At 39.2% G+C, this 25,496-nt stretch overlaps 1 protein-coding gene across 1 annotated transcript in view; it reads left to right on the top strand.

Moving 5' to 3' along the window:
- The window catches only part of PLCXD3 (phosphatidylinositol specific phospholipase C X domain containing 3), a 191,793-nt gene that overhangs the window by 135,677 nt on the left and 30,620 nt on the right, over positions 1 to 25,496 (top strand). The window contains exon 2 of the mRNA XM_060146043.1: positions 3,864 to 4,572. Within this exon, the coding sequence (XP_060002026.1) occupies positions 3,864 to 4,572 (709 nt within the window). The remainder of the gene's footprint in view (positions 1 to 3,863; positions 4,573 to 25,496) is intronic.

Raw genomic sequence — 25,496 nt, 5'->3', positions numbered from 1 at the left:
ACTATTGCTATGTAACAAATTATCCCCAAACTTAGTCACTTAAAACAACACACAGTTTCTGTGGGTCAGGAGTCTAGGCAAATATTAACTGAATCCTCTGCTTCAAGATCTCTCACAAGGCTGCAGTCAAGATCCCACTGGGGCAGGATGTACTTCCAAGGTTACTCAGTGGCTATTGAAGGATTCGGATCTTCGAGGGCTGTTAGACTGAGGGGCTCTGTTCCTAACTTGCTGCTGGCTGGAGGCCATTCCCAGGTCTTTGTTACATGGACCTCTGCAGCACAGCAGTTTGTTTCATCAAAACCAGCAAGAGAAAGAGTAGCATGATGGAAGTCACAGTCTTTTGCAGCATAATCTCAGAAGTGGTATCCCATCATGTTTGTGTTATTTAATTTATTAGAAAAAAGTCACTAGATTGGGCCTACACTCAACAGAGAGATGTAAATGTCAGGATGGCAGGGAATGTTAAGGTCTGTCTTAGAAGTATGCCTACGGTCTGAATGAGGGAATGATGTAGCCGACTGAGGAGAAACTAATAAAAGTGGCTGTTTCTAAGAAATGAAAGAAAATAACCTCTTCCATTCCATTCACTTATTCAGAGCCAGAGCAAAGGAACTTGACTGGCCTGGGTTCATAATGGGAGTGGCCAGCTCTTGTCTAAGTAGAGAGGACAAATCAAAGCCAAAATTGAAAAGCTAAGTTCAGAATCAAAGGAGCAACTTTAAGTATCATGTCCAAGGTACAAGTTTGGGCGGTAGATAAAATAAGAATAAGAGGACAAGAAGACAGGAACACTGAACCAGTGTAGAAGCAAAATATTAGACCAGATAAGGCACACAGGTTGTGGATTTAGAACAAAGAAATAGTGTTTAGCACTGTTTTGCTCATGGGCAGGCTCCCTGATTTTAAAGACACAGGGCTGGGCCAGAGGCTTTCTCTGTTATTGAAAGTCATAAAGTAGTAGTGCTGTATTTTTGTTTTAAGTTCAAACAAATAGAAAGCTTCATGGTTTAGAGGAAATTTTGAAATTTGGGAGGAACTACTATTCCAAATGAAATTAAAAGTCTTGAAAATATTCTTTCTTGGCCAATGTTAGATTATGTATTTTCTCCCAAAATGCATAGATAGTGTTTTATGTTGATTGATAATTTAATTCTCTTCAAATAATATTTGCATCTGGTGAATAATTCTGCTCATCAAGCTTAGAACAAATACTGGTGGGGGTATCAGTGGTTTCTCCTTCTGCCTGTTATCTGTTTTTAATTTTTATTTTTAATATTACCTTATTTTGGCCTTAATAACAAATTAATATTTCTAGTAACGTGTCAAAAACAAGGAGCAACTCATTTCTGAAAGAAGTCTAGTCATATTTAATTCCCTTTCTGTGTGCTTCCAATTATGTCTTCTATTAGATTACAGAAGTAACTAATTACTTTCATCCACCTTTTCTTCACATGCCTGTAAATTAATTTAAAATTTTATAAATTAACCCTTATTTTAAGGGTTTATTTACTTATTTATACTTATTTTAATCCAATCCTAGATCATTTCATTATAACTCACTTTTTTTTTTTTTTTTGGTACGCGGGCCTCTCACTGTTGTGGCCTCTCCCGTTGCGGAGCACAGGTTCCAGACGCGCAGGCTCAGCGGCCATGGCTCACGGGCCCAGCCGCTCCGTGGCATGTGGGATCCTCCTGGACCGGGGCACAAACCCGTGTCCCCTGCATCGGCAGGCGGACTCTCAACCCCTGCGCCACCAGGGAAGCCCATTATAACTCTTCTTAAGCTCACTTCTTTATTTCTTTCTTTAAACATAATCTTGCTGTATATTAAACCATAGTACAGTTTAGTTTCTTCATTTATATTAGCCATTCACTGAACAGCAACTAATAAATCAGCATGCAGCAATTTAAATCCCTATTAAAATTTGCCACTGCCAGATCCAAACTGACAGTTTTCCTTATCCAGAAAGTGCTGACATTTTCTTCCCATACCATCTACTAAAGATAAATAGATCAGATAGTTCCAGATGAAAGTAAATGTGGTATTTCTATATTTTGGGGTTACCTTTCATTGTTTGAAAAATTCCAATAATTCTGAGGAATTATCTGTTCCAAGTCTTGAAAGGTTATGATTTACAAGGTGTCAAAGTATGTTTCAAACTATTTTTTCTAACAACCCACCATGGTGTCTAATATCCATACTCTTGTAATTACTGTAGTCTGTTTACGGCTAGACATAGATAAATAGATATATCTCTATAGGCATAGAGATATAGATTGACATAGATATGGAATATAGACAAAGATAAATATTGCATCACTAAAAAATTTTGCTTCAAATAGCTTAACAGTTAAAGGCCCTGAGGTGATAATAAACTTACAGGTGTGTATGTGTGTGTGTGTGTGTGTGTGTGTGTGTGCATGCACGTGCACAAGTACACATCTTGGGTTGGAAGAGTGAAAAATCTAGAAAAAGCTGTACTTCAATGGATGTAAATCAGGAGTGAGCAACAAGGTGTAAGGAAGCCTGAGTAACAGATGGGGAATAATGACATCTGCCTTTTCTAATGTGTGAAAAATTCAGAATATATTAATTTAATTTTACCAAGAAGTAAAGGAGGCTTTTTTTTTTTTCCAAAGTCAAAAGAACTTTATTTTGATCTGGTAATCTTACATTTACCTTTAAAAATTATTTAAAAGAATTTTAAGTGAAGATTCTCTGTAATGTTTCTGAATTTTTTTAATTTTTAATGTAATTTAATTTATTTTTTTATGCAGAGGTTCTTATTAGTTATCCATTTTATACATATTAGTGTATATATGTCAATCCCAATCTCCCAATTCATCCCACCACCACCACACCCCACCACTTTCCCCCCTTGGTGTCCATACATTTGTTCTCTACATCTGTGTCTCTAAAATTAAAATGAAATAATTTTCCTTTATTGTGTCCAATGATATTTTAAATGGCACTCTGTACTTACAGGCAAATCATACACATGTTCATTGCTACATTTCTGGAGGTTTGATATTTGTAACTGCCAAAAATAAATAATTAAATAGGTTCTCCCTAGGAAGAAATTCTTCTAAATTTGGAAGCAACTCCAAAGAGAGCATTCACTGTAGAGAGGAAATATCTGTGAAGAAAATAGTCTACTAGTTACTTTTTAAATACCATCAGTTGTGTTAATTTGCAAGAAAAAAATAATTGTTTATTCAATATGTAAAAAGTACCTGACTTCATCTACATTCACAATTGCCCAAATGCAGGTCAAGAATGATGTTAAAATATCAGAAATTGTACCGTCCTCTTGCCTTATTTCTCCCCTCCTTTATTCCCGTGATCTCTTGTGCTTTCCAAAGTGCAGGAAGTAACACTGATCATCTACCTGTGAAAAGGTCTTCTTTATTCATTGAAACAAGCCCTCTAGGCTTACAATCAACCCAAAATAGAGGGAAAGGGCAAGATTGTAGACAAAGTATTTGAGAACTGGTGAGTTCCTATAAATTCTACTTTATGAATGGTCACTTACGCCACCTATATGGAAAACCAACCCTAATGAATATATTAAATTCTTGGTTTACAGAAGTAGAAGATGATCTTTTGAATTTTAAAAAATTGATTGGTTGGGATTTTTTTCTTATCATTTTACAAACCATTTGGTCAGTTGAAGTCCTCCATGTACTATACTAGGTTATAAAAAAAGACCCTTCTAAGACATTCGAATGTACTAGGTAAATATTCCTTAGTATTTCCTTTGGCTCATTTGAGGGAGAGATATGGACATGGCAAGAGGGAAAGAAGTTGGGAAGGACAAAGGACTGAAATGTAACCACATTGTGCCTTGTTATTCTTCTAGGATCTCATGATTCCTTCAGCTTCTACATTGATGAAGCCTCTCCAGTGGGGCCTGAACAGCCAGAAACTGTCCAGAATTTTGTCTCTGTGTTTGGAACTGTGGCGAAAAAGCTGATGCGGAAATGGCTAGCCACTCAAACCATGAACTTTACTGGTCAGCTAGGAGCTGGGATCCGTTATTTTGATCTTCGAATTTCCACCAAGCCTAGAGACCCCGACAATGAACTCTACTTTGCTCATGGTTTGTTCAGTGCCAAAGTCAATGAAGGCCTTGAGGAGATCAATGCATTCCTCACAGATCACCATAAGGAGGTAGTATTCTTGGACTTCAACCACTTTTATGGGATGCAGAAGTATCACCATGAAAAACTCGTCCAAATGCTGAAAGACATCTATGGAAATAAAATGTGCCCAGCGATTTTTGCCCAGGAAGTGAGTCTAAAGTACCTGTGGGAGAAGGACTACCAAGTGCTGGTCTTCTACCACAGTCCAGTGGCTCTGGAAGTACCCTTTCTCTGGCCTGGGCAGATGATGCCAGCACCTTGGGCCAACACCACAGACCCGGAAAAACTGATCCAGTTTCTTCAGGCATCCATCACTGAGAGAAGGAAGAAGGGATCATTTTTTATATCTCAGGTGGTGCTGACCCCCAAAGCTAGCACCGTGGTCAAAGGGGTGGCCAGTGGTCTCAGAGAAACAATCACAGAAAGGTAAGTGTCCTTAAGTTATCAGGGGAAATTTTTAAATAATTAAACCCAAATTCAAATAGTTAATTAGTGACGGAGTTAATTCACACCCATGTGAGTTAGTTTCCTAGGGCTGCCACAACAAAGTATCACAGGCTGCTGGGTAGCTTAAAAACAAAAGAAATTTACCATCCTTCAGTTCCAGAGGCTAGAAGTCTGAAATCAAGGTGTCAGCAGGACTGGCTCCTTCTGAGAGCTTTGAGGGAGAATCTTTTCCATGCCTCTGCATTAACTTCTGGCGATGGTTGGCATCCATTGTGGTTCTTAGCTTACAGATGCATCACTCCAGTCTCTGCACCCACCTTTACATGGCATTCTTCCCTGCTTCTCTGTCTTCTCTTCTTATAATGACACTAGTCATATTGGATTAGGGCCCACCCTAGTGATCTCATCTTAATTTAATTACATCTGCAAATGCCCTATTTCTAAATAAGGTCACACTTACAGGTACTGGGGATTAGGACTTGAATATGTCATTTTGTAGGACACAGGTCAACCCACAGCACCATGGTTTTTGTTTGTTTGTGTTTGTTTTTGTTTTGTTTTTACCACACCATGCAGCTTGCAGGATCTTAGTTCCCCAACCAGGGGTCGAACCTGGGCCCCCTGCAGTGGAAGCACAGATGGAGTCCTAACCACTGGACTGCCAGGGAATCCCTGCAACATGCATTTTGACCCCATGTCCAGTTATCTTTTCATAGCACTCCTTTTCACATTTGCATAGCATTTTATAGATTACAAAGCCCTTTCTCTACTTTTTTCAGAGTATTTTCACATACTTGATTCCATTTGATCTGCATAACAATCCTGGGAAGTAGATACTGTATAACAGATAAAAATTAAAGTTCAGAGAAGTGAAATGTTTTGCCTAAAGCCACTTGGACAATGAATAATGAAACAAAGACTCAAGCACCATTTTTCTCAAGCTGTATTCTATGCCTTTACACTACATTTTTAGCAAGAATCAATCGTTAGCAAGAATCAGTCTCCAGAGAGTAGGCATTCCATTGGTCAAGCCCAGACATACATGTAGGGTAGTGGTCACCTGTGAGGTGTAATTAGCAATCACCAAAGATCTTTGTAACTCATTCCCCTGATACAACATGTAGCATTGTACATATTATTTATTCTTTTGAGTTAAAGTATTAAACAAGGCAAACATTGAAGAACAAACACAATTCCTATCACACCTTTTATTTTTAACTTTAACTGATATTTTGAATTATGGTAAAGAGGCAGAGAATGAATGTTTTGCACAAGGTCTTGTAGGGAAAGACAAGAAAAGGAGAAGAAAAGATTCAGAGGTGAAAATGCTGTGGGTGGCCTTTAGAGATGAAAATGCTATATGGTGGAGAATGGCAGATGAAATTTGTAGTGGGGCAGGAACGCATTTGCAAGAAGGCTAAAAGCCTTCTTGCACAGTCTAGAGGATATAGTTAATGAATTGTACAACTTAAAGTGATGAGAGATTAAATTATAATGAATCTAAATTTTACCATATTAAATATAATAAATCATAGCATATAAAAGAGAAAAAAATGTTGCCATCACAGGTGAGGTGGAGGAGGGCTCTGGGGTTGTAGCCGGCACTGGTCGGAGCTTAGGAACTGGCACTGAGGATGACTAAAAGCCAGGCTACAGGGAACATCATCCTATGAGCAATGGGGAGCTAGAAAATGATATTTAGTGGTGGAGTGACTTGACCAGATGTGCATTTTGGGTAGATAATTGGTGAAGCATGGAGGGTAGATGGAGTGGAGAAAGTAAGCAGTTAAGAGGTGCTTGGAACCATTTTAGCAAGGATATGCAAGCTAAACTGAAGAAGTGAGAAAATGTAGAAGGGGACAGTATGCGACAGCAAAAGTTGGATGACTATTTAGCTATGTGGTGTGAATGAAAGAAAAGAGGGGAGAATAAAGTTTCTTCTTGAGAAGTAGAGTGGGTGATGGATGCATTCAAAGAAGCAAGAAACAAAGATACAGGAACTTGGGGAGGACAGCGGGGAGACACAATCAGGATTATGCTAAATTTAAAGTGCTAGAAAGGCATCCAAGCAGATCCAGTTGATCATTAGGAATATAGGTTAGCTCGTTTGGGGGATACTGCATTTTTTGGCAATGAAAGCCACAGGTCCTTGGAGAGGAAGTATTCCTCCATGCAAAAGTATAACTTCCTTCTGTTATTCAGGTATTTGCTGGGATCTCCCTGTTCTTTCAACTGAAGTAAGATCCCCAGCCCTTACTGGGGATCCTCACTGTACGCTCTATGCAAGTGTAAAGCCTTCCCTAAGATTTCTGCTGAGGTCTAGATTTCTTACATTCTTATGGAACGAGCCCTTGTTGCTTCTGGATTACGTAATTTTATGGGTTGATTGTTCCATGTGGCCTATCCATGTCCCACCCTCTATAACCTGAGACATGAAACTTGCTTCTTGCTCAATTTCTATATAGTGGTTTATTTGGACTTTACTGAAGATCTGAGCATAAAAGGGAGGTTTTATAATCATAATAATGTAGATGCCTTAAAGTTGAATTTTAGACTCATCTGGAATTACGAATCTCCTGACCTGGAATATCTTCTGAGACATCTGTACCACTTTTCACCCTAGACTCTAGTCCTCTGACTGACTCCTCTCCTCCACCCCCTTCCTGTCATTTTCTCATCTGTTTTCTTCCCCCAACCCCATGTTGCGGTGGAGACGCTACACTCTCCTCTAGATTATTGCACCAAACTATTCACCTCTCTCCCTGGCCCTAAGCTTACATTCAGTTAGTCCCATCAACGTATTCATCAGAACAAGAAGACTTTTTCTTTAATAGAACCACTTTCTATAAAAATTAATTGTTCTCATAAATAACAACTTACCTTACATACTTAAAAATGAGGGAGTTATATACACATAAGAATGTGTTGTTTTCAAACCTACCCCATAGATCCTCCAGATTTTGAGGAATCCCCAGTAGAGGTGGGAAGGGGACAGGAGGGGCCTGGGGAATGGCTGACTCTAATTCTGTTCATTCTTGCTACACCTTTAATTTAAAAAGCTTTACTTCGAACATTTACATATTGGGCATGAAAGGAGTCTTCCCTTCCAGCTTTACCTTCTGTTGTATAGTTCTATGCTTAGGAAAACACTTTTCTGTACAATTTGCCTACTTTGCATTTGGCCAAGAACCATATCCTGACTCCATACCTGTGTAGGGAATAGCCTTTGGGAAGTCAAGAAGGAAAATCTACTCAAGGAATAAATGACTTTCATTTTTCTCTCATGCAATTTCATGCAATAGGACTTTGCAAGTTATACGTTGAACTGCTTTTTGGTTACTTATGCTTTAGTACAGCATTACCAAAGTAGGATTTGTAGAATAACGATCAGATAAGTTAGGAGAGTGTTGAAAATGATAATATATATCTACACAACTCTCCCAAAAGATTCACAATGCACATTAACATATAAAAGGCACTAACAAGTATTTAAGTGAAGAATCCTATTTAATTATAACTAATACAATGTTTTCCAAGCACTTGATTTTTTTTTTAAGATAATACTTATTAACAGCCCATGGCATTAATTTTGACAAAATGTCCTCAGCCAGCTGCTCTAATTCAGAATGTTTCACTTGCCTCTGGCTTATATATCTGGAAAAGTAGAGTTTTACCAGTGAAAAGAGAGAGTGGGAAAAGAATTTAAAAAGTAGAAATGAAGACCCTATAGGTAGAGTCAACTATTTTCTCTCCAGGATTATGCAAATGACTTGCAAATATATCTGAACCTGGCCATGATACTTGTGCTATAAACATTCTCAATGGAGTTTGTCTCAGTACTAGAAAGCCCCTTTTTAAACCAATTACAAAACTGTATTCTGTGTATGGTGTTAATGCGAAATCCAGAGGTTTGCTTTGGTTTGGTTTGGACATATTTCAGCTTTCTGGGTGAGGCCTATAGGGAAAGGTCATTGTCAATCCTTGGATAATGCCTTGCAAAGGTAACTTATTACTCCTGATACAGGTAGTGAAAAAACACTTGACTCCCCCAAAATATATTTTTCTCTTCTCACCAAGTGATAAAGCCCACAAAAAAGACATTTACTGTCACTTTCCTTTTGCTGTTGTGCCAAAGCTGCTCACTGAGAAAGTCCTTTGCCACCAAAGGAGAAGTCACTAGGCAATGTTAAGACTTCTCTGGACCTTTAGTATATGTTCATTTGCAAAATTTGGAGTTTGAATTCAATTATCTCCAAGATCCTTTCCAGTTCTAAAATCCTACAATCCTGGATTTGACTAGTTTCACTATAATTTTTCATTATGTCTATATTTGGGTTAACAAAACTCTAAGCACACGAATTTAGAAAACAGTGTTTGAAGATGTGGGTGGCTTTCAGGGAACTAAATCCAGCCTGGATTTAGGTACCGTAACTTTCAATCTGGCCACCGGTTCTAAATACTGCAGATGCGTTCTCTACATTTTAGCAATGCCAAAAGACACAGATTTTAGTTTCTTAAAGACCTATTTTTAATTTATTTTTCAAACACCAGCTTTTGCACCTCACCCCCACGGAATTCACACGTTCTTAAAAAGAAGGTGTGTAACTTGAGTCAAGTCCTTTCCTAATTTGTGGAAGTTTATTAAATTATAGTGTTTTTTACTTAAAAAAAATTCAGCTAGACCACCTGTCAGAATATTTAAGGAGCAGAGTGCATCTCTGTAAGTAAATTGATGCCGAATTAATTTAGAAAATGTTTATACAAGTCAACAATTTATATCATGATGATGATGATAATGGTAATAGTAATGATGATTTATTAAGTGCTCTCTTTTTAATACTATGCTAACTGCCCTGCCCATTTATTCTTATGATCACAGTCATTGCCTTGAGGGTAAGGAAGAAGGATGTGGTTGGTTTTTAATAAGCACCAATTTTATCCAACTGGGGAAAGGGAGGCAACTACATTTGTTGAGCCCACTTTCTGTGCCAGGCACTGTGCTAAGTGCTTTACATGAATTGTATCCATTTAATCCTCCCTACAGCCTTGCAAAGTAGGCATTACATCCATTAGAGATGGAAAATAGAGCCTGAGAAATGTCTAGTACCTTGCTCAAAAGTCCCAGATTAGTTTAGCAAAGGCAGGATTGTTATTTGGGTCTGACTCCGAGTCCCATGCTTACTCCTGCAAATTAGGTGAAATTCACCTTTCTTAGCAGTGGGTGCATGTAATGCATTATTTATCATCTTGGAGGGCAAAGTCAGGTCTAGGCATTGGGAAGATAAAGTATACTGGAGGTGGGGTGGGAAAGGCTATGAAAGAGCAGATCTGAAAGAGCAGATCTGAAGTGTATGGCTTTGCCTCAAGATAGAACGCTGGCAGGGGTCCCCTAAGGAAGCACTGCTGTTGGATAATAAAAAGGAAGGGAACTTAGAGGTGACCTGACTCAGTCCTCCTTGCCTTGTTCCTGTTTCCCATGTCACTGTTTTCCATTTAGTAAGGAAACTGAGGCCAGAGGACTGCTAAAATGTTACCCAAGGTCACAGAGCTAACTGGCAGCAAAGGTGGAATCATAATCAGGTCTCCCGGCTTGCAGGCAGATTCTGCCCTCCATACGTCAGGGAGAGATGAGGACCGAAAATGGACAGGAAGATCAGTGGAGCCAGGGAACATCAGGCTGCAGGGAACAACGTGGAAGGGCGAACCAGCTGTCAGACTGCACTGTGCACAACATAACATGGTGCCCTGTAACCTTGACTAGAGTGGTCAGAAGTTGGGCCTGGGGATGGACCACAGATTTTGTTCAGGGCAGACTTCCCTGGGTCCTATCTCTTTGTGCTTCACAAGCACAATAGACTATTTTTTCCTTTCAGTGGGGACACATCCTAGCTCACAGCAACTCCCCAAACAACACTTGTGCTGCCGATTTACCCTGTCAGTGCACTGACCCAGCTGATGGGGGGCTGGGCTCTGGGAAGTTGTTCCCCTGCAGCACCAGTCATCCTAGCAGCTTTGAGGAGCCAAGAAACACCACACTGAGGGAGTGAGACTCAGAATCGTTCAAAGACAGCTACAGGTGACATCAATCTTCATGATGGACAGCTTTCTGGCTCCGCCCCCTAGACTACACCCCCAAATAGGTCAGCGCATTAGCTGGTCTGCTATCATTCTATTTAGTAAAAGGGAAAGCTGCTTCTTTGGGCTACATATGCCTAAGGAGAAAGAATATCAAGGACATTATGGAAAACCAGCATTAGAATAATCATTGTTTACAAGATGCTTTCATTGTAAGATTCTTTTTTTCAACATATATCTATTAGAGGCTTCATTTGTTCAACAGATGTTATTCCCAATTTGCAATTTAGAAAATCAAAGGACAATAAGGCTAAATAATTTGTTCAGGTGGTGGTGTGAGCCAGTGCTGCTATCAAATCGGAATCTAGATCTTTCACGAAAACTCTAATTGGAAAACATACATACTTGTTCATAGTAGCACTATTTACAATAGCCAAGACATGGAAACACCCAAGTGCTCATCAACAGACGAATGGTTCAAGAAGATATGATACACACACACACACACACACACACACACACACACACACACTGGAATATTACTCAACCATAAAAAAGAATGAAATATTGATACTGCCATTTGCAGTAACATGGATGGACCTAGAGATTAACATACTAACTGAAGAAAGTCCAACAGAGAAAGACAAATATTGTATGACATTACTTATATGTGGAATCTAAAAAGTAATACAAATGAATCTATATACAAAACAGACTCACGGAAAACAAACTTATGGTTACCAAAAGAGAAATGGAGGGAAGGAGGGATAAATTGGGAGTATGGGATTAATACATACAAACTACTATATATAAAACAGATAAGCAACAAGGATTTACTGTATAGCACAGGGAACTATATTCAATATCTTATAATAACCTATAATGGAAAATAACCTGAAAAAAATGTATATATATAACTGAATCCCTTTCCTGTACACCTGAAGCTAACACAATATTGTAAGTCAACTATACTTCAATTAAAAAAAAAGAGTCTAGGTCTTTTGAGCCGCTAGAACAAGGAGTGTCGCTTGTAAATCAGAAGGAAACTCCAGAAAGCATTCTTTTCCCTAGCCCAGGGCTTGGCGAACTGGGCAGTGCTTATGTCACCCTCAGAGGTTATGATTCATGAATCGATGCTCAAAGAGTTTCACTTCTAACATACCCCAGGTGAGGCTCACTTTGAGCAGCACTGCTCTTGTCTGCCAACAAGCTGTGCCTGAATCGCCCCCACCAACAGATAAAGTTGGTTTTAAAAAATCTGGAAAGAGAGTCAACCCCAAGATTTATCAGTCCCCTCCCCACCCCAGGTTCAGATAGTTCTTCCTTAAATCTAAACCATGACTCCTCTACCCACAGGACCTGCCAGATTTAAGTTCAAATTTGCTTGTCCTATCACTAAGGTAGAGCTGCCCATTATCGATTTCCAAATAATGGTCCTCTGCTATTCTCTCCCATGTATCTTCTCTCCCATGTCACATAGCTCGATCCTTGGATTACTGTGCTTCAGAAGCACAGGGAAATGCTCCTGGGAGGGATTCTTTGTTCCCCTGGGCTCTAAAGCACACCCCATGGAAGAAGCCTTAGTAACTTCCAGACTCAGTGTCTTCCACCAAAACCAATAAACATTTCAGCACCAATTAACATCACAGCTCTTTGCAACCCAATGGCCTCCCAGACCTGATTTTAAGCAGTAAAAAAAAAAAAAAAGATTCTGTAATAGCTTGCAACCCTGAGGCTGTGTGACAGAAGAGTGATTTTAGCCTGGGTCATGCTGGGGTATGGAAGGAGGGAGGGTTGTCTTGTAACTCTCTCTTAACAACTTTTGACCTAAGAATGTTTGAAGCAGGCATGCGCATAAAAGCTCTTGCTCTCCTTCATTCTGCTAATGTTGTAAGACTAAAGTACAGGCAAATGTGGATAGGAGCCTTTCATTATCTGTAGCAAGAGAGTCAAAGACTGGAGAGAATTGCCAAGCTATTGAGAGGTCAGATACCCATTCAGTGCCTGGTGAGTGTGCGTGTGTGTGTGTGTGTGTGTGTGTGTGTGTGTGTGAGAGAGAGAGAGAGAGAGAGAGAGAGAGAGAGAGGATACATATACTTTTCTAAAAATCATGGAAGTATGGTTTAGGATAAAGGTTTACTCACTTTAGTAAATCTCTCTGGATCTCAATTTTCTTATATGGAATTGCTGGAGCTTAATATCTGAAGAGGAACTGACCTAGTATGTAGCTGGCGATGGGGGTAGAGGGAATAAAGATGAAGTGTCTAGGCAGCAGGGTTATTTAGTCAACCAGGTCATGGCACAATAGTGTGGGGACTTCAGCCAACAACTTAGGGAATGGGGGGTTTGTTTGGGTTGAAAAGAACTGTGCCATAAACTGTCAAGTAGATGAACAAGTAAGAGTTTTCTGATTCAAGAAGTAAAATGGACTAGTTGTGGACAGCCCAGACCACGTTCTGAGGCTGTGAGAGGAGGCCTTTGGGAGGACACACACAATGGGAACCATGAGATATCCCAGTGAGAGAGGGTAGAAAGGACTTCTTATAGAATCAAGGTTTAGGTTGGTGACTTGGGGGAAGGTTTAAAGGAAGCAGAGGTCCTCTTTAGATTGGATGCTGTCAGGGCAAGTCTATAATTGGGTATCTCAATATGTCTTATCTATAGGACTAGAGCGATGATAAACTAATTGGCAAAGAAATCAAAGTTGTTCATTTTAGTCTAGAGAGGTCAGTGTTTTGTATTTTGTAGGTGATACGGTTTCTGTGCTCAGACAAAATTACAAAGTATCCTTTTTTATCTCACTTTCTCATGATCTCAAGTAATCTTGTCTGAGGTGGTATTCTGGGAGATTATGCCCAACAGGAGGAGAACTTGGCCTAGTTGTGAGAGTCCGGCCAGCTTCCAGATGTCAGGACTTGCTTTCAAGTTTCTTTTCATTCACCCCTTTTCAGTGCACTTATTTCCATTTGGTTTGAAAATTTCTGATGTGAATTAGGCTTTACATGTTCTTTTTCTTTGTTGTTCTTTTTCTCATTAAAACAATTGAGGCTGTATCTATGCAGAAGCCCAGATCATGTTGACAATGAGGCAAATCAAAGAGTTGGTGAAAACCTAGCCCAGGACTTATCTACTAAAATGCAAACTCTTCAGATTGAGTCATATAGACAATCAACTTTCTCTGTGGTCTTAAGTTTCTGCCCATCTCATTGGGCAAGGTTGGAATTGACTGACAAGTATCAAGAATCCTGGGTGGTGGAGACCAAAGGAGTTGAGACGGGGCGGGGGGGGGAGGGGGGATGTGTAAACAAAGCATTGTGTAAAGGGAATTGCTGATTCTTTAATATTGGTAAACATTCCAACTTCCTTCCCCAAGGTTTTACAACTCATTCCAGGCAGAAAGGAGCAGGAAGTGAGATGGCCAGATATCATATTTTCAACCAATTCTTTTTCTTGCCCTTTTTGGCAGCAGGAGACGTATTTTTCTTGGCCTTGTTTGAATGAGTGTCCCTGAAAACTTGTTTGTGCTGGGTGTACTTGCAAGACACAGCTTTGGGTGACTGATCTATTAATTATCAAGGGTGATTCCAATAAGTATAAGTGCTTATTTAAGTGAAGTAATATAAGCCAACATTTCTCTGTAAAAAGTGTGCCCCACCTGGGCTTCCTTGGTGGCGCAGTGGTTGAGAGACCGCCTGCTGATGCAGGGGACACGGGTTCATGCCCTGGTCTGGGAAGATCCCACATGCCGCGGAGTGGCTGGGCTCGTGAGCCATGGCCACTGAGCATGCGCTTCCGGAGCCTGTGCTCCGCAACGGGAGAGGCCACAACAGTGAGAGGCCCACGTACCAAAAAAAAAAAAAAAAAAAAGTGTGCCCCACCTAACAAAATTGTTGCATAAATCTCAAATAACTTTCTAACACCACTCTATGCAATGACATTTCAGCTTCTAATGTATCACGTTCAGTTGATAACATGTTTTCTTTCATAATCTTTTCAATGTAAGAACAACAATAAAAAAATGCTGCGTATATGAAAATTTCTCAGAATATCTGGCCTTGGAGGACTTCAGAAGAAAATTCTGCATGTATCAACTGAAGACACTAATATTTGGCTTTATTATATGGAGTACAAATCTTCTAGCTCTTGCTCTGTATGTCTGGGATTGTAGCCTATTGCTAATTAACTTATTTCAAAGTACTAAAAGTAATTCAACAAGAATAGCTAGAGACTTGTTTGTCATAATTGACATTTTTTTTCAGAAATCACAAGTATAGTTTGACTTTTGCCTTTAAAATATTCCTTCCTCCTACCCCCTGATCACTTATTTCCCTGTGGCCTCAGCTATTAAAAGAGAAGAAGCTTACAAGTTGTTTCTGGAGCTGTGACATCCTGTCTTGAAGGAGCGGTATGTGGCAGTGAGATTGTAACGTGTGATTTCATTAGTGAATGCTAAAAGCACAGACTGCCCTTTGGAAATATATGTGAGATTTGGCCAATGTAAAACTGAGTGAATTCACCATGTAGCTGCTGCTTATCTAGAATACTAAACAGAAAAGCCTATACGATTTAGCTCAGGTTCAAAAATGACCCAGTCATGAAAATAAATAACACCATAATGTTATAAAAAGTTATTCATGAAAATACATCTTTCAGATTTTATTAGATTCATTTTGAAAGGGTTAATTTACATTGCCTGTTTCTCAAAAAAAAATACTTGTAATAAGTAGCTTGTCATGAATAGATTGTAGGGAAACTTGGTTGAGTGCAAGGTTCAGTCTAAGTTCAATCTGTTAACAGAGACCATATGTGGATTCAGGAAAGTCATGATGGATCTGTTGCTAGAAAATAGCCAGGAAAATTAGTTTTATTCCCACCTCAGTTTTCAATTTATTGGTTAGCAGTTAAGGGGGTTATGCAATGAACTTGAATCTTACTGCCATTCACAAGCAGAGCAGGCTGCCATGTGCATACCTACATGCTTCTACGAGACATAGGAGAATTTCACACCTTTCAGGCACACACAACTCATTGCCACTGTGTGTTTGCACTTCTCCCATGTGTCCAGGCAGCCTCCAAACCAGATATGGCCAATGACTTGTATCATAAAGAAAGGCTCCTTAAAGCAGTGAATCATGGGCAGGGACATTTTGATGTTTCCATGCCATGGGCTGCGCATACAAAGGCTGTTTCAGTGAGCCACCATTTTCTGCTCCAACTAGCACGAGGTAGGCAGCTTTAGGCTTTAAGTGTGTGTGTGTGTGTGTGTGTTGAAAAGGGTGAGAGAAGTAATTAAAATAAGTAGAAATCTAGTCTTCTCTCAACACCTGTGAGAGTACATTGCTTTACTCCTGCTCATGCAGGAAGGGTTTTTTTTTTATTGAAGTATAGTTGATTTACAACATTGTGTTAATTTCTGCTGTACAGCAAAGTGATTCAGTTATACGTATATATACATTCTTTTTTAAATATTCTTTTCCATTATGGTTTATCAGAGGATATTGAATAAAGTTCCCTGTGCTATTCAGTAGGACCTTGTTGTTTATCCATCCTACATATAATAGTTTGCACCTGCTAATCCCAAACTCCCTGTCCACACGTCCTCCAGCCCCTTCCCCCTTGGCAACCACAAGTCTGTTCTCTCTGTCTGTGAGTCTGTTTCTGTTTTATAGATATGTTCATTTGTGTCATATTTTGGATTCCACATATAAGTGATATCTTATGGCATTTGTCTTTTTCTTTCTGACTTACTTCACTTAGTATGATAATCTCTAGTTCTATCCATGTTGCTGTGAATGGCATTATTTCGTTTTTTTTATGGCTGAGTAGTATTCCATTGTATATATGTACAACGTCTAGGAAGGAAGAGTTTTACATCCAGTGTTTCCTTATCTTCCAATTGAGGGTAGAGGAAAAAATGCTCGAATACCTAACATAGAACTTTCTCACCTAGTTTCATAATTGTCCTGGAACGAGCATTTACATTCTTTAAGCTTGCTCTAGACCTCATTTCTTCTTTAGTGTTTTTCTTGAGGGGTTTCTTTGGTGGTTGTACTCGGGAAAACTTTTTTCTTCCCCAACAGTGCATTACTTATCTCTGTGATATTTGGGGGGCTTTTTCTTCTCTAATCCTTGCTAAAAATTCAGACAGAACTTAGATATGGTGAGGTGGAGAGGGGAAAGAAAGTAATATCACCAGTTGGTGACTAGGATGTTATTTATTCTATGTCATTAAAGAATTTTAATTTCTCTTTTTCAAAATGAACCAAAGCATTTTTTCCCAGGGTCCCAGCATAAGAATCCATCCATTTATTGAGTCAGCCAGTTCTTCGACAACAACATAATAAGACCCTGCAGTGCGCTGGGCATGCAGACAAGAGAGGCATGGTGTAGAGTCATAAAATTTTGCCTCATGATCTTTGCCCTTGGTTTGCAGGGCAATCTCCTTGGCGTGTGAGATTTACATGAGACACAATTCCAGAATGGTATAAGACAGAGTGCAGCTGCATACTAACATTTCGACCTGTAGCTTTCATATGCCGGAGGGGCTCAAAGAAAGGAAAGATGACAAAAGTGACTTCTCTAATATCTCAGGACAATAATACCCTGACCTTTCCTGCCATTTACCTTTCCTCAAACGATTGTAATATTTTGCTCAAATATCAAGAGCACATCTATTTTCTCTACTTAAATGTGATCTACCTTTGTGGTTGTCCAATCATTGACCATTGAAAATAGTAAAAAGCGTCCTTTCTAAGGTAGAAAATTATGCTTGGTTTGGGGACTATTTCCAGACAATAAGGTTCAGATTAGGCCAACAAGTGAGAGTTTCATGGAGTTTGAAAGACCCAGCCACAGACATTCAACACTTTGTGTCCTCACTGGTGTCAGTGACAATTGTTTATGAGAGAGAGGGGGAAAGCAAAAGCATGATGTAATTACTTTTGACCACAAAATTCAGCAAATTCTCTGAGAAAATTTGGTAACTACATGTTATATGTTTTAATTTACAAACCTGAGGTGGAAAAGAATGCTTTTAGGCTTGACATTCTGTCCTATACAATGTATAGGCCAAAATGCATGCTTTATTTTCAAAGTTACATACCAAGCCAAGTACATTCCTTCACTTATTGAATTGACAACAGGGGAACCACCTTTGGGACACCTGAAAGACAGTTGAGAAGCAACCTTTTGACACGTGTGGTTGGCCTCTGCCCTGTTTTTTTCCTCTCTTCTCAGTTTTTCAGTGAGGGGGACAATTTTATAGCAACTTGACAAAACAGCAGAGCAGGAAGTCCCAGCTGTTCTCGCTCCAGCTGCCTCTGAGAGCTAATAATATAGGGTGGGAATAGCACATCTCTCTAAAGAGCACACACATTTTAAGTTGCTTTAATTTTCCTGCCAATTAGAGTTTTAAGATGCCAAATACATCTCCAGCAACCTCTGTGACAATTTAGTACTCTTTGGTAAAGGAGCCTAAGGCCGAGGGAAATGTTCAAGTGGCAAAATAGCATGGAACAAATTTACTCTTTCATCACCAAAGAAGAATTCATGTGCATCCTTTCACTTATGGAAACAGGGGGACATGGGGATATTAACAGTGATACTAGTGAAGGCCACCAAAGAGCCTGGGAGTCAGAATTCTCAGCCTAGAGCAGGGTTTTTCTCAGCCTCAGCAGAACTGACATTTTGGAGAGGATAATTCTTTGTGGTGGGGGCTGTTCTGTGCACTGTAGGGTGCTCAGCATATCACTGGCCTCATCTGCCAGATGCCAGTAGCACTTCCTCCCCTCCCCCTAGTCATGGCAGTCGAAAATGTCTCCAGACATTGCCAAATATTCACGCTTCAGGGGTGTATGTGAGAAAAAAATAATCCCCCCCTCCCCCTGGTTGAAAACCACTGGCCTAGGGCAGCCACCAACACGAAAGGTCTTGTGATAATCACTTCTGAAGCTCAGTTTCTTTACTTGTTAGATAGATGGTACCAACTTCCCAGGGATTAAGGAAACATAAAATATTTAGTTATATAGCTTGCTTTTTGTGTAAATGGATTTATGCCAAAACGTATCCGTTTTCAGTGTCTGCTGCCTTCAGATTAGTCACCCTGGGAATTTATTCATCCATCCAAGTGATACTGAAGAAATTTAAGAATAATTTTAGCGAGGGGTAAATCTTGATCCTTTCAAGGTGAATTGGTTTTTGAAACAGGCTGACTCATTCAGAGCCAAGTAAATAAGGTGGGTGAGCAAAGCTGATGAGGAATACTGTTTGGAGACAAATCCAACTGGAACAACAATGAGGTTGATTTTTCTTATGTGCCTTGTGAACATATTCTGAAGGCAAGTTCAATAGAAGGGTCATAAAAAGATTTTGAGTCTCCTACCATTGACGGGTTGAGTGAACAATCATCTCCACAGGTAACAATTCTGAATGACAGCTCACTTTCAGCTTGTAAGTTTGGGGGTGTTTGTTATAAAAAGAAAATCTCACTACGTTGGAGTCATACTTCATAGAATAAGATTAAGAGAAAATGTTCTTGATTTTTGGAAAAAAAAAGTCTTTCCTTAAATATATTTATTATTATTTGTATTACTTAGATAAAATGATAGATATTTACAAAACTTTTACTGAGTCTGTGCTAAGTTCCTGCACTTCAGATTGACTGTGACGCACACCCTGGTTCTCAAGGAGGTTACTTTCTAGTAGGGAGACATATTCATGAACAGTTTATTCCAACAGTGTATGTAGTAAGTGCTAAGATAAATCAGAAGCAGGTGTTTACCTGGTTTCTCAACCCAGACTGCCTCTTCCTAACTAACTGAGTAAACTGGAGGAAGTCAGTTAATTTTACTTGCCTTCAGTTTCCTGATCCTGTACAGAGAAGGCATTGCTAACCTTTGTCCTCTCTTCTAGCATCAATATTCTGAGCCTATGGCAACAGTGACAATTCCCAAGTGCATATGTATTACAGTGTTTTGTAAGGGAAATCTAATCATATCGTATCTAAATATTAACCATTAGTTCCATTTGAATCATTACCAAAACAGGACGAAATGCCCCATTAGATGTTCATGAGCAACTGTTGAGAGATGTGACCTGTTACTGATAGTTCATTATTAAAGAATGACCATAAACCAAGTGAATTATCCTGACTTTCTTCTTCCTGGACTAGGCAGGGTTATAATGAGCTATATGTAGCTTTGGTGGACCACAAGTTGCTGTATCCAAGGAAAATGGCAAGCAGTGGGAAGTGAAGTATATAAACAATAAAATGTCTATATTTAAAATAATTCACAAATTCTTTGTTAAATTAATGTATTATTGGAAAACAAAGTGAGTTACATCCATCAACCTAGGTTCAAGTTTGTATGACTTTCAGGCCATCAGTTTCTGACCTCAACAGAATTCTCCATTCTCAACTGTAAAATGAACGGCTTGGAATGAGAAACAATATATTCTAAGTGACTACTATAGACACATAATATATGTTCTCATTTTAGACCTCCTAACAAATGAATGATGCAGATATTTTCACTTCTATTTTATATGTGGAGGAAAAAATGAGGCTCAGCAAAGTAAACCAACTCACCTAACCTCATACAGTGTCTGTGGCAGAGCTGGGAGTCAAACCTATGTCTGTCTGATTTCAGGGTCTGTGTTTCTTTTCTTTACCCCCATATATCCCTCCACCTTTGGAGTTGTCTGTGATTAAGTTCTGAAATTATATGATTCTTTTCACAAGTAACCCATAGTGATAGTGTGAAAGTATCACATATTTACTAACAACTGCAAAATAAAAGAGAAGAAAATGTTTATATCTACTTCCAAATTCAGGGATTTTAAATGACCAACAACTTGAAAGTCCTGTCGGGAGAGTAGCTTTCCCCAACATGTGAAAATGACTTCCAAGGAGTGTCATTAGTTCTTATCCAGAATATTTTAAAATCCCAATGCTTCAGGGAGAGGGGAAAAGGCAATCCAATCTGCAGGTTATCCCTTCAGTCGGTGTACTACCAGACATGCTAACATGAAAATAAGTGCGCTGTTCTGTTTGGTGACTTGCCCAAAGAGCAGCCACCTCTATCTCTAGCTTTTAACTTCTGTCTGTGAGAGACTTATTTATATTAAAATCATGATAATTAGTTCAAGATTAAAATAGTCAATTAAGTGAAATATCCATTTTAACCATATTACGTTTGGGTCATATTGTGGTATGTAAAATTGTAGAGAATTATAAGGCAAGAAATTAACTGACAGCCTTGAGATGTGGCTGCCAACAAAGAGCAAACATCTGTCCATTCATTTCTTCATTCCTTTATTTGTTCTCCCTCCTGGGAATGAGTGAGGCAGAGTCTCATGTTCATTCCATTAGGGAATCTCATTCATGTTTCCAGTAGAGATGAAGTAGCTCAGAGCATTCACTCTGGACACAGTGCTGGGCTTGTCCTGACTCTGCCACTTGGCCATTGTGTGACCTTTGGCAAGTTCCTTAAACTCTCTGAGCCCAGTTCCTTCTCCATAAAATGGAAAAAAAATACACCAGTCTCATAGGGTTATTGTGAAGCATACAGGAGACAATCACCCAAGGTGTTTACCTCAGTGCCTGGCACACCGTGAGTGATCAATAAATGTTGACTTTCATTATTATTATTAACAATAAGAGTTTTGTAAGGACACTCAATGATGCTCTGCTAAATTAAAAGAGTAAATACTCCTCTTTGAGAACCTGATTTCCTAGGAAGAGATTTCGTTATAAGACTAATTAAGTGTACTTTAAATAGAACTGCATTGAAGTAGAGCTTATCATGATGATTTGGATTTTTCAATACATGTGGGCACACATAACAATTCCATACACTAATTGTCAGATGTTTTGTGGCCGTCTTGTGACAGATATCTTGGGGTTTTGTTTCTAATACTAATATTATAGATTTCTATTATATTTATCATTATTTTTATTTTGCTATAATCATTTTCAGAACTAAGCTGAAGTGTGTTACAGTGATTTTGTGCATCAGAATTACCAGTGGGACTTTACAACCTACACGTGTCTTTGAAGAAATGGACCACCACCTCTTCAGTTTTGTACCCCTAAAATGGCTTAAAATATATATTATGTATTTTGTGAGTAGTTTTGGAAGTCAGATACCATAGAAGATAATAAAAGAGAACTTGAGTTATGTATTCCGAACAAAAACAAGGTTTTCATGTTTTAAGAAATGAATTAATATCTGACAAATTCATAATTGGCCAATGCTACCTTAAATTATGACAATAACAATTTTTTAATTGACAACATTGTTTTCTAAAATCTCAGTCTCTAGTATTTTTCTGACATCTATTGATATATCAATTTATACCAAGGAGCAAAGACTAGCCACAATGAATGAATAGTTTAAATACTTGTTCTTCAGGGATCTGTTGACAGGTTGGGCTGGCTGGATAATGTTGACAAAGCACTGTTCTGAGAAAGACATGTTTTTGTCATTAATCACATTGCCATTATTTAAATACATAAAACAACCCAGCAGATTCTGTTGCAAGTAAGCATATGTCCATCTCGGGGTGAGGCCAAGCGTGTCTGCATACATAGTGTTGTGATAGTAAAACTGAAAATGGTTCATTAAGTTGATTCTAGGATCTCTGTCACCCTTGGTGACAACTTGGTGTGACTGGGGTAATTGTGCAGCTAATTCTGGGAGCTCATGTGGAGCCCTGGGATGTATGAATTTTCCACACTCCCATGCAGCTCTCCCTGTTTGCCATGTACCTTACAGTAACACCATATGACCCTCCAGATGGCATGGCCTACTGAGCCTTTCCCATTTTGTCCCCATCAGCAGAAAGATGAGAAGGGAGGATGATTCCTTCTATCACTGGAGGCGTGTCCCCAAGAGGTTTTGATAAAGCTTCATAGCATGTGTTTCAAAATACATTAATAGCAGAAAGCTTTGTCCAGATATGATAATCTGTAAACTAGGTTACATGTAAACTGGGTTAAAGTGAGATGCCATTTTCATTCTTAAAAACAGGGATCCACATAATTTGGCAATTATTGATATGCCCAATAATAAGAAACTTAACCTTATGTTAATGAAGGGACAGTTAAAAGGAGTGACCCCAAAGTCAGTCAATAGTAGTAGTATCTCAGTAATTGCTGATGCCTATGCTTTTAGATCCACACACATGAAAAGACTTACCCAAAGTCATTTACTAATTTTTGCCTAGATCAACATCTTCTATAATCATGCCTAGTTTTCTCCCCACTACCACAAGAGCATCTTTTGGTAATAATGCCCATTATTGTAGTAAATCTGTCAAGGACATCAAGATGCTCAGTTTTTTGGAGAAGAAGTGATTGGGTAGTAAAGATAAACAACCCAGTTTTGCAAAGAATCATTTCATATAAGTTAAAAATTGAAGCCAAAGGAAACCATTTTATGTCCAAAGAAAAAAGATACAGTAGTTGGAAAATAAATAAGCCCTGAGGTAGAGTGAGCAAAAGTTATTTTCTTCTCCTGATATCATCACCTGTCCCAATCCAAGCTCAAGCCTGACCAACACTCCCCCCTGCTGACTCTCCATGTCTTATATGCAGCCCACTCTTGTGAGTAGGGCAGTGTAGATGGGGAGGAAGACATCATTTAGTGAATAAAAACAATGCAAAGATACACATTTCCTTTCAATGTGTCAAAGGGATTCAAGAAAAATCCCTAGGCAGTCTTCCAGCTCCCTTAGCTGACATTGACATCCTCTCCAGGCATTGCAGGGAGAGTTTGGACAGAGTGTCAATGAACACTGAAAGTCCATGGCATGACTCTGTTAAGAGTTCAAAAAAAGCTGGAGCTTCAGGCTTAAGCAGGAGCATGGAGGTTGCAGTAGATGTGGATTGTGATGTTATTATTTTAGATAAGTGCGTTATTGCCTAGAGAGATCCTTATGCAAGCTGAAGAGTGTTCTAGAGTACATCATCCCTGTTCTGGCTGGAAAGGTGTTTCTCCAGGTGCTGTGTGGCTCTTTGTAACTCTGTGTATTTTAAAATACAATCTCCAAAGACAGAAGAATCATTTACATCACACAATCAAATGTTGGGTTAGGAGTTGCGATATCTAGCACTCTAAGGGTATTTTCTGTCTGTCATAAGTCTAAGAGACTGCCTACTTCTGTACTCTTAGTAGACTGATACCTGGAATCAGGCCAGTGTTAGGGGAAGGAAGAGATGGGGGTACAGTCAGGTCTGTCTTGGAGTAAGCATGGACAGAGTTGGGGTCTCAGAAGCTTGGTGTATATCTGTCTTTACTCTGCTAGGAGTTTTTTTTCTTTAGATATATAAACCTACAATGTATCTGGAGGTAAGAGAAAGCACACAGTGCATTAGGGAAATAGAGAGGGGTTCTGTGTATTGTAATACAGCATTTGAGATTAAAGCAAGAGATACGTTTAGAGGAAAAAGCAGTGCACATTATGAAGGGCTTTCCTTTTATTTCATGCTAAGAAATTTGAGGATTTTCTTGAGAACTAATTGAAGTGTTTTATTCAAGGAAGTAATAGTATCAGATTTGGATTTAGTGGAGGGAATGAATTTGAGTGGGAAAATACTACAGCCCTGGAGACCAGAGAGAAATTACCAGACCAAAATCCCCAATGAAGCAGGGACTTTGTCTATTTTTGCTCCTCAGGATCTAGGTACATAACGGATAGTCAATAAATGTTTGTTGTTGAATGAGGCTGTGATAGTAATTTAGATATCATATGATGATGGACTAAGCTAATGCAATGACAGTAGGGATTGAAAGAGGAGAGGTGGACAGAGATTTTAAAGATGTTATGAGGTAGAATCTATAGGAGTTGAACACCTGACTTGTTATAGGGAGAGGGGAGGATTTGGTGGAATCAAAATAAAAACAGAGTTTTCTGGCTTGGATCACTCATGATGCCATTCGCTGAGGTCGGAAACATTGGATGTAGAGCAGGCTGAGGGAGGGAAGATGATACTTTGTTTCAGCTATGTGGATTTTGAGTGGTATGTAGGACATCCATATCCTGTGGAGCATTAGGCAACCTGGATAGAAAGGTCTAGAGTTCTGGAGAGAGGTCTGGGCTGCAAAAGTATTTGGAGGGGTTACATCACACAGATGGGAATTAAACTATGGGAATCATGAGATTGTTGAGAGAGGGAATGAAAATCCCAAAAGAAGTAGACAGAACTCTGACAATCACCAACATTTTAGTTTGGGGCAGAAGAAAAGTGGTTGCAGAAAAACTGAGAAGAGGCCAAAGGTTGGAAGAAAGTACCTCAAGGAGTATGGCTTCCTAGAAGCCAAGGGAGAAGATCTCAAGAAGGGACCCATATTTTATACACTGAAGATATAAAGATAAAAGAAACATTGTTCATCCATGGAGAAGTTCAAAGTCTGCTGAGATGGGAGACAAGTGGATAATACAGAGCCACCAACACTCAGAGTAGAGAAATGAAGTATTGCTGGAGCCCAGAGGAAAAGTGCTTCTACCTGTCCCTCTACGCCTAAGTTTCCAACTAAAGAAGTAGAAGAATCCTGAGCAATTGCTTACTTAAAGAGTCGTTTCATAGCACAGCGTAACTTTGTATTTTACCTGATAGTTTGTTTACTATCTGTCTCCCTTTGATAAAATTGAAACTCCAAAAGGCATAGAGTTTTGTCTCTTTTGATCACATTTGTGTCCCCAGTGCCTAGCATGGTGCCTGGCATATAGCAGATGCTCAAAAAACATTTGATGTGTGAATAAAATGTCAATCATACATCTGGACTGGTTGTGCACTAACCTCAAACCATATCTAGGAAATCCTGCTT

Source organism: Lagenorhynchus albirostris, chromosome 3 (assembly GCF_949774975.1).
Source record: "Lagenorhynchus albirostris chromosome 3, mLagAlb1.1, whole genome shotgun sequence".
In the NCBI taxonomy this organism is placed as follows: Eukaryota; Metazoa; Chordata; class Mammalia; order Artiodactyla; family Delphinidae; genus Lagenorhynchus; species Lagenorhynchus albirostris.
The sequence above is the reverse complement of the archived record's forward strand: the minus strand, read 5'-3'. Positions and strand labels throughout refer to the sequence as shown.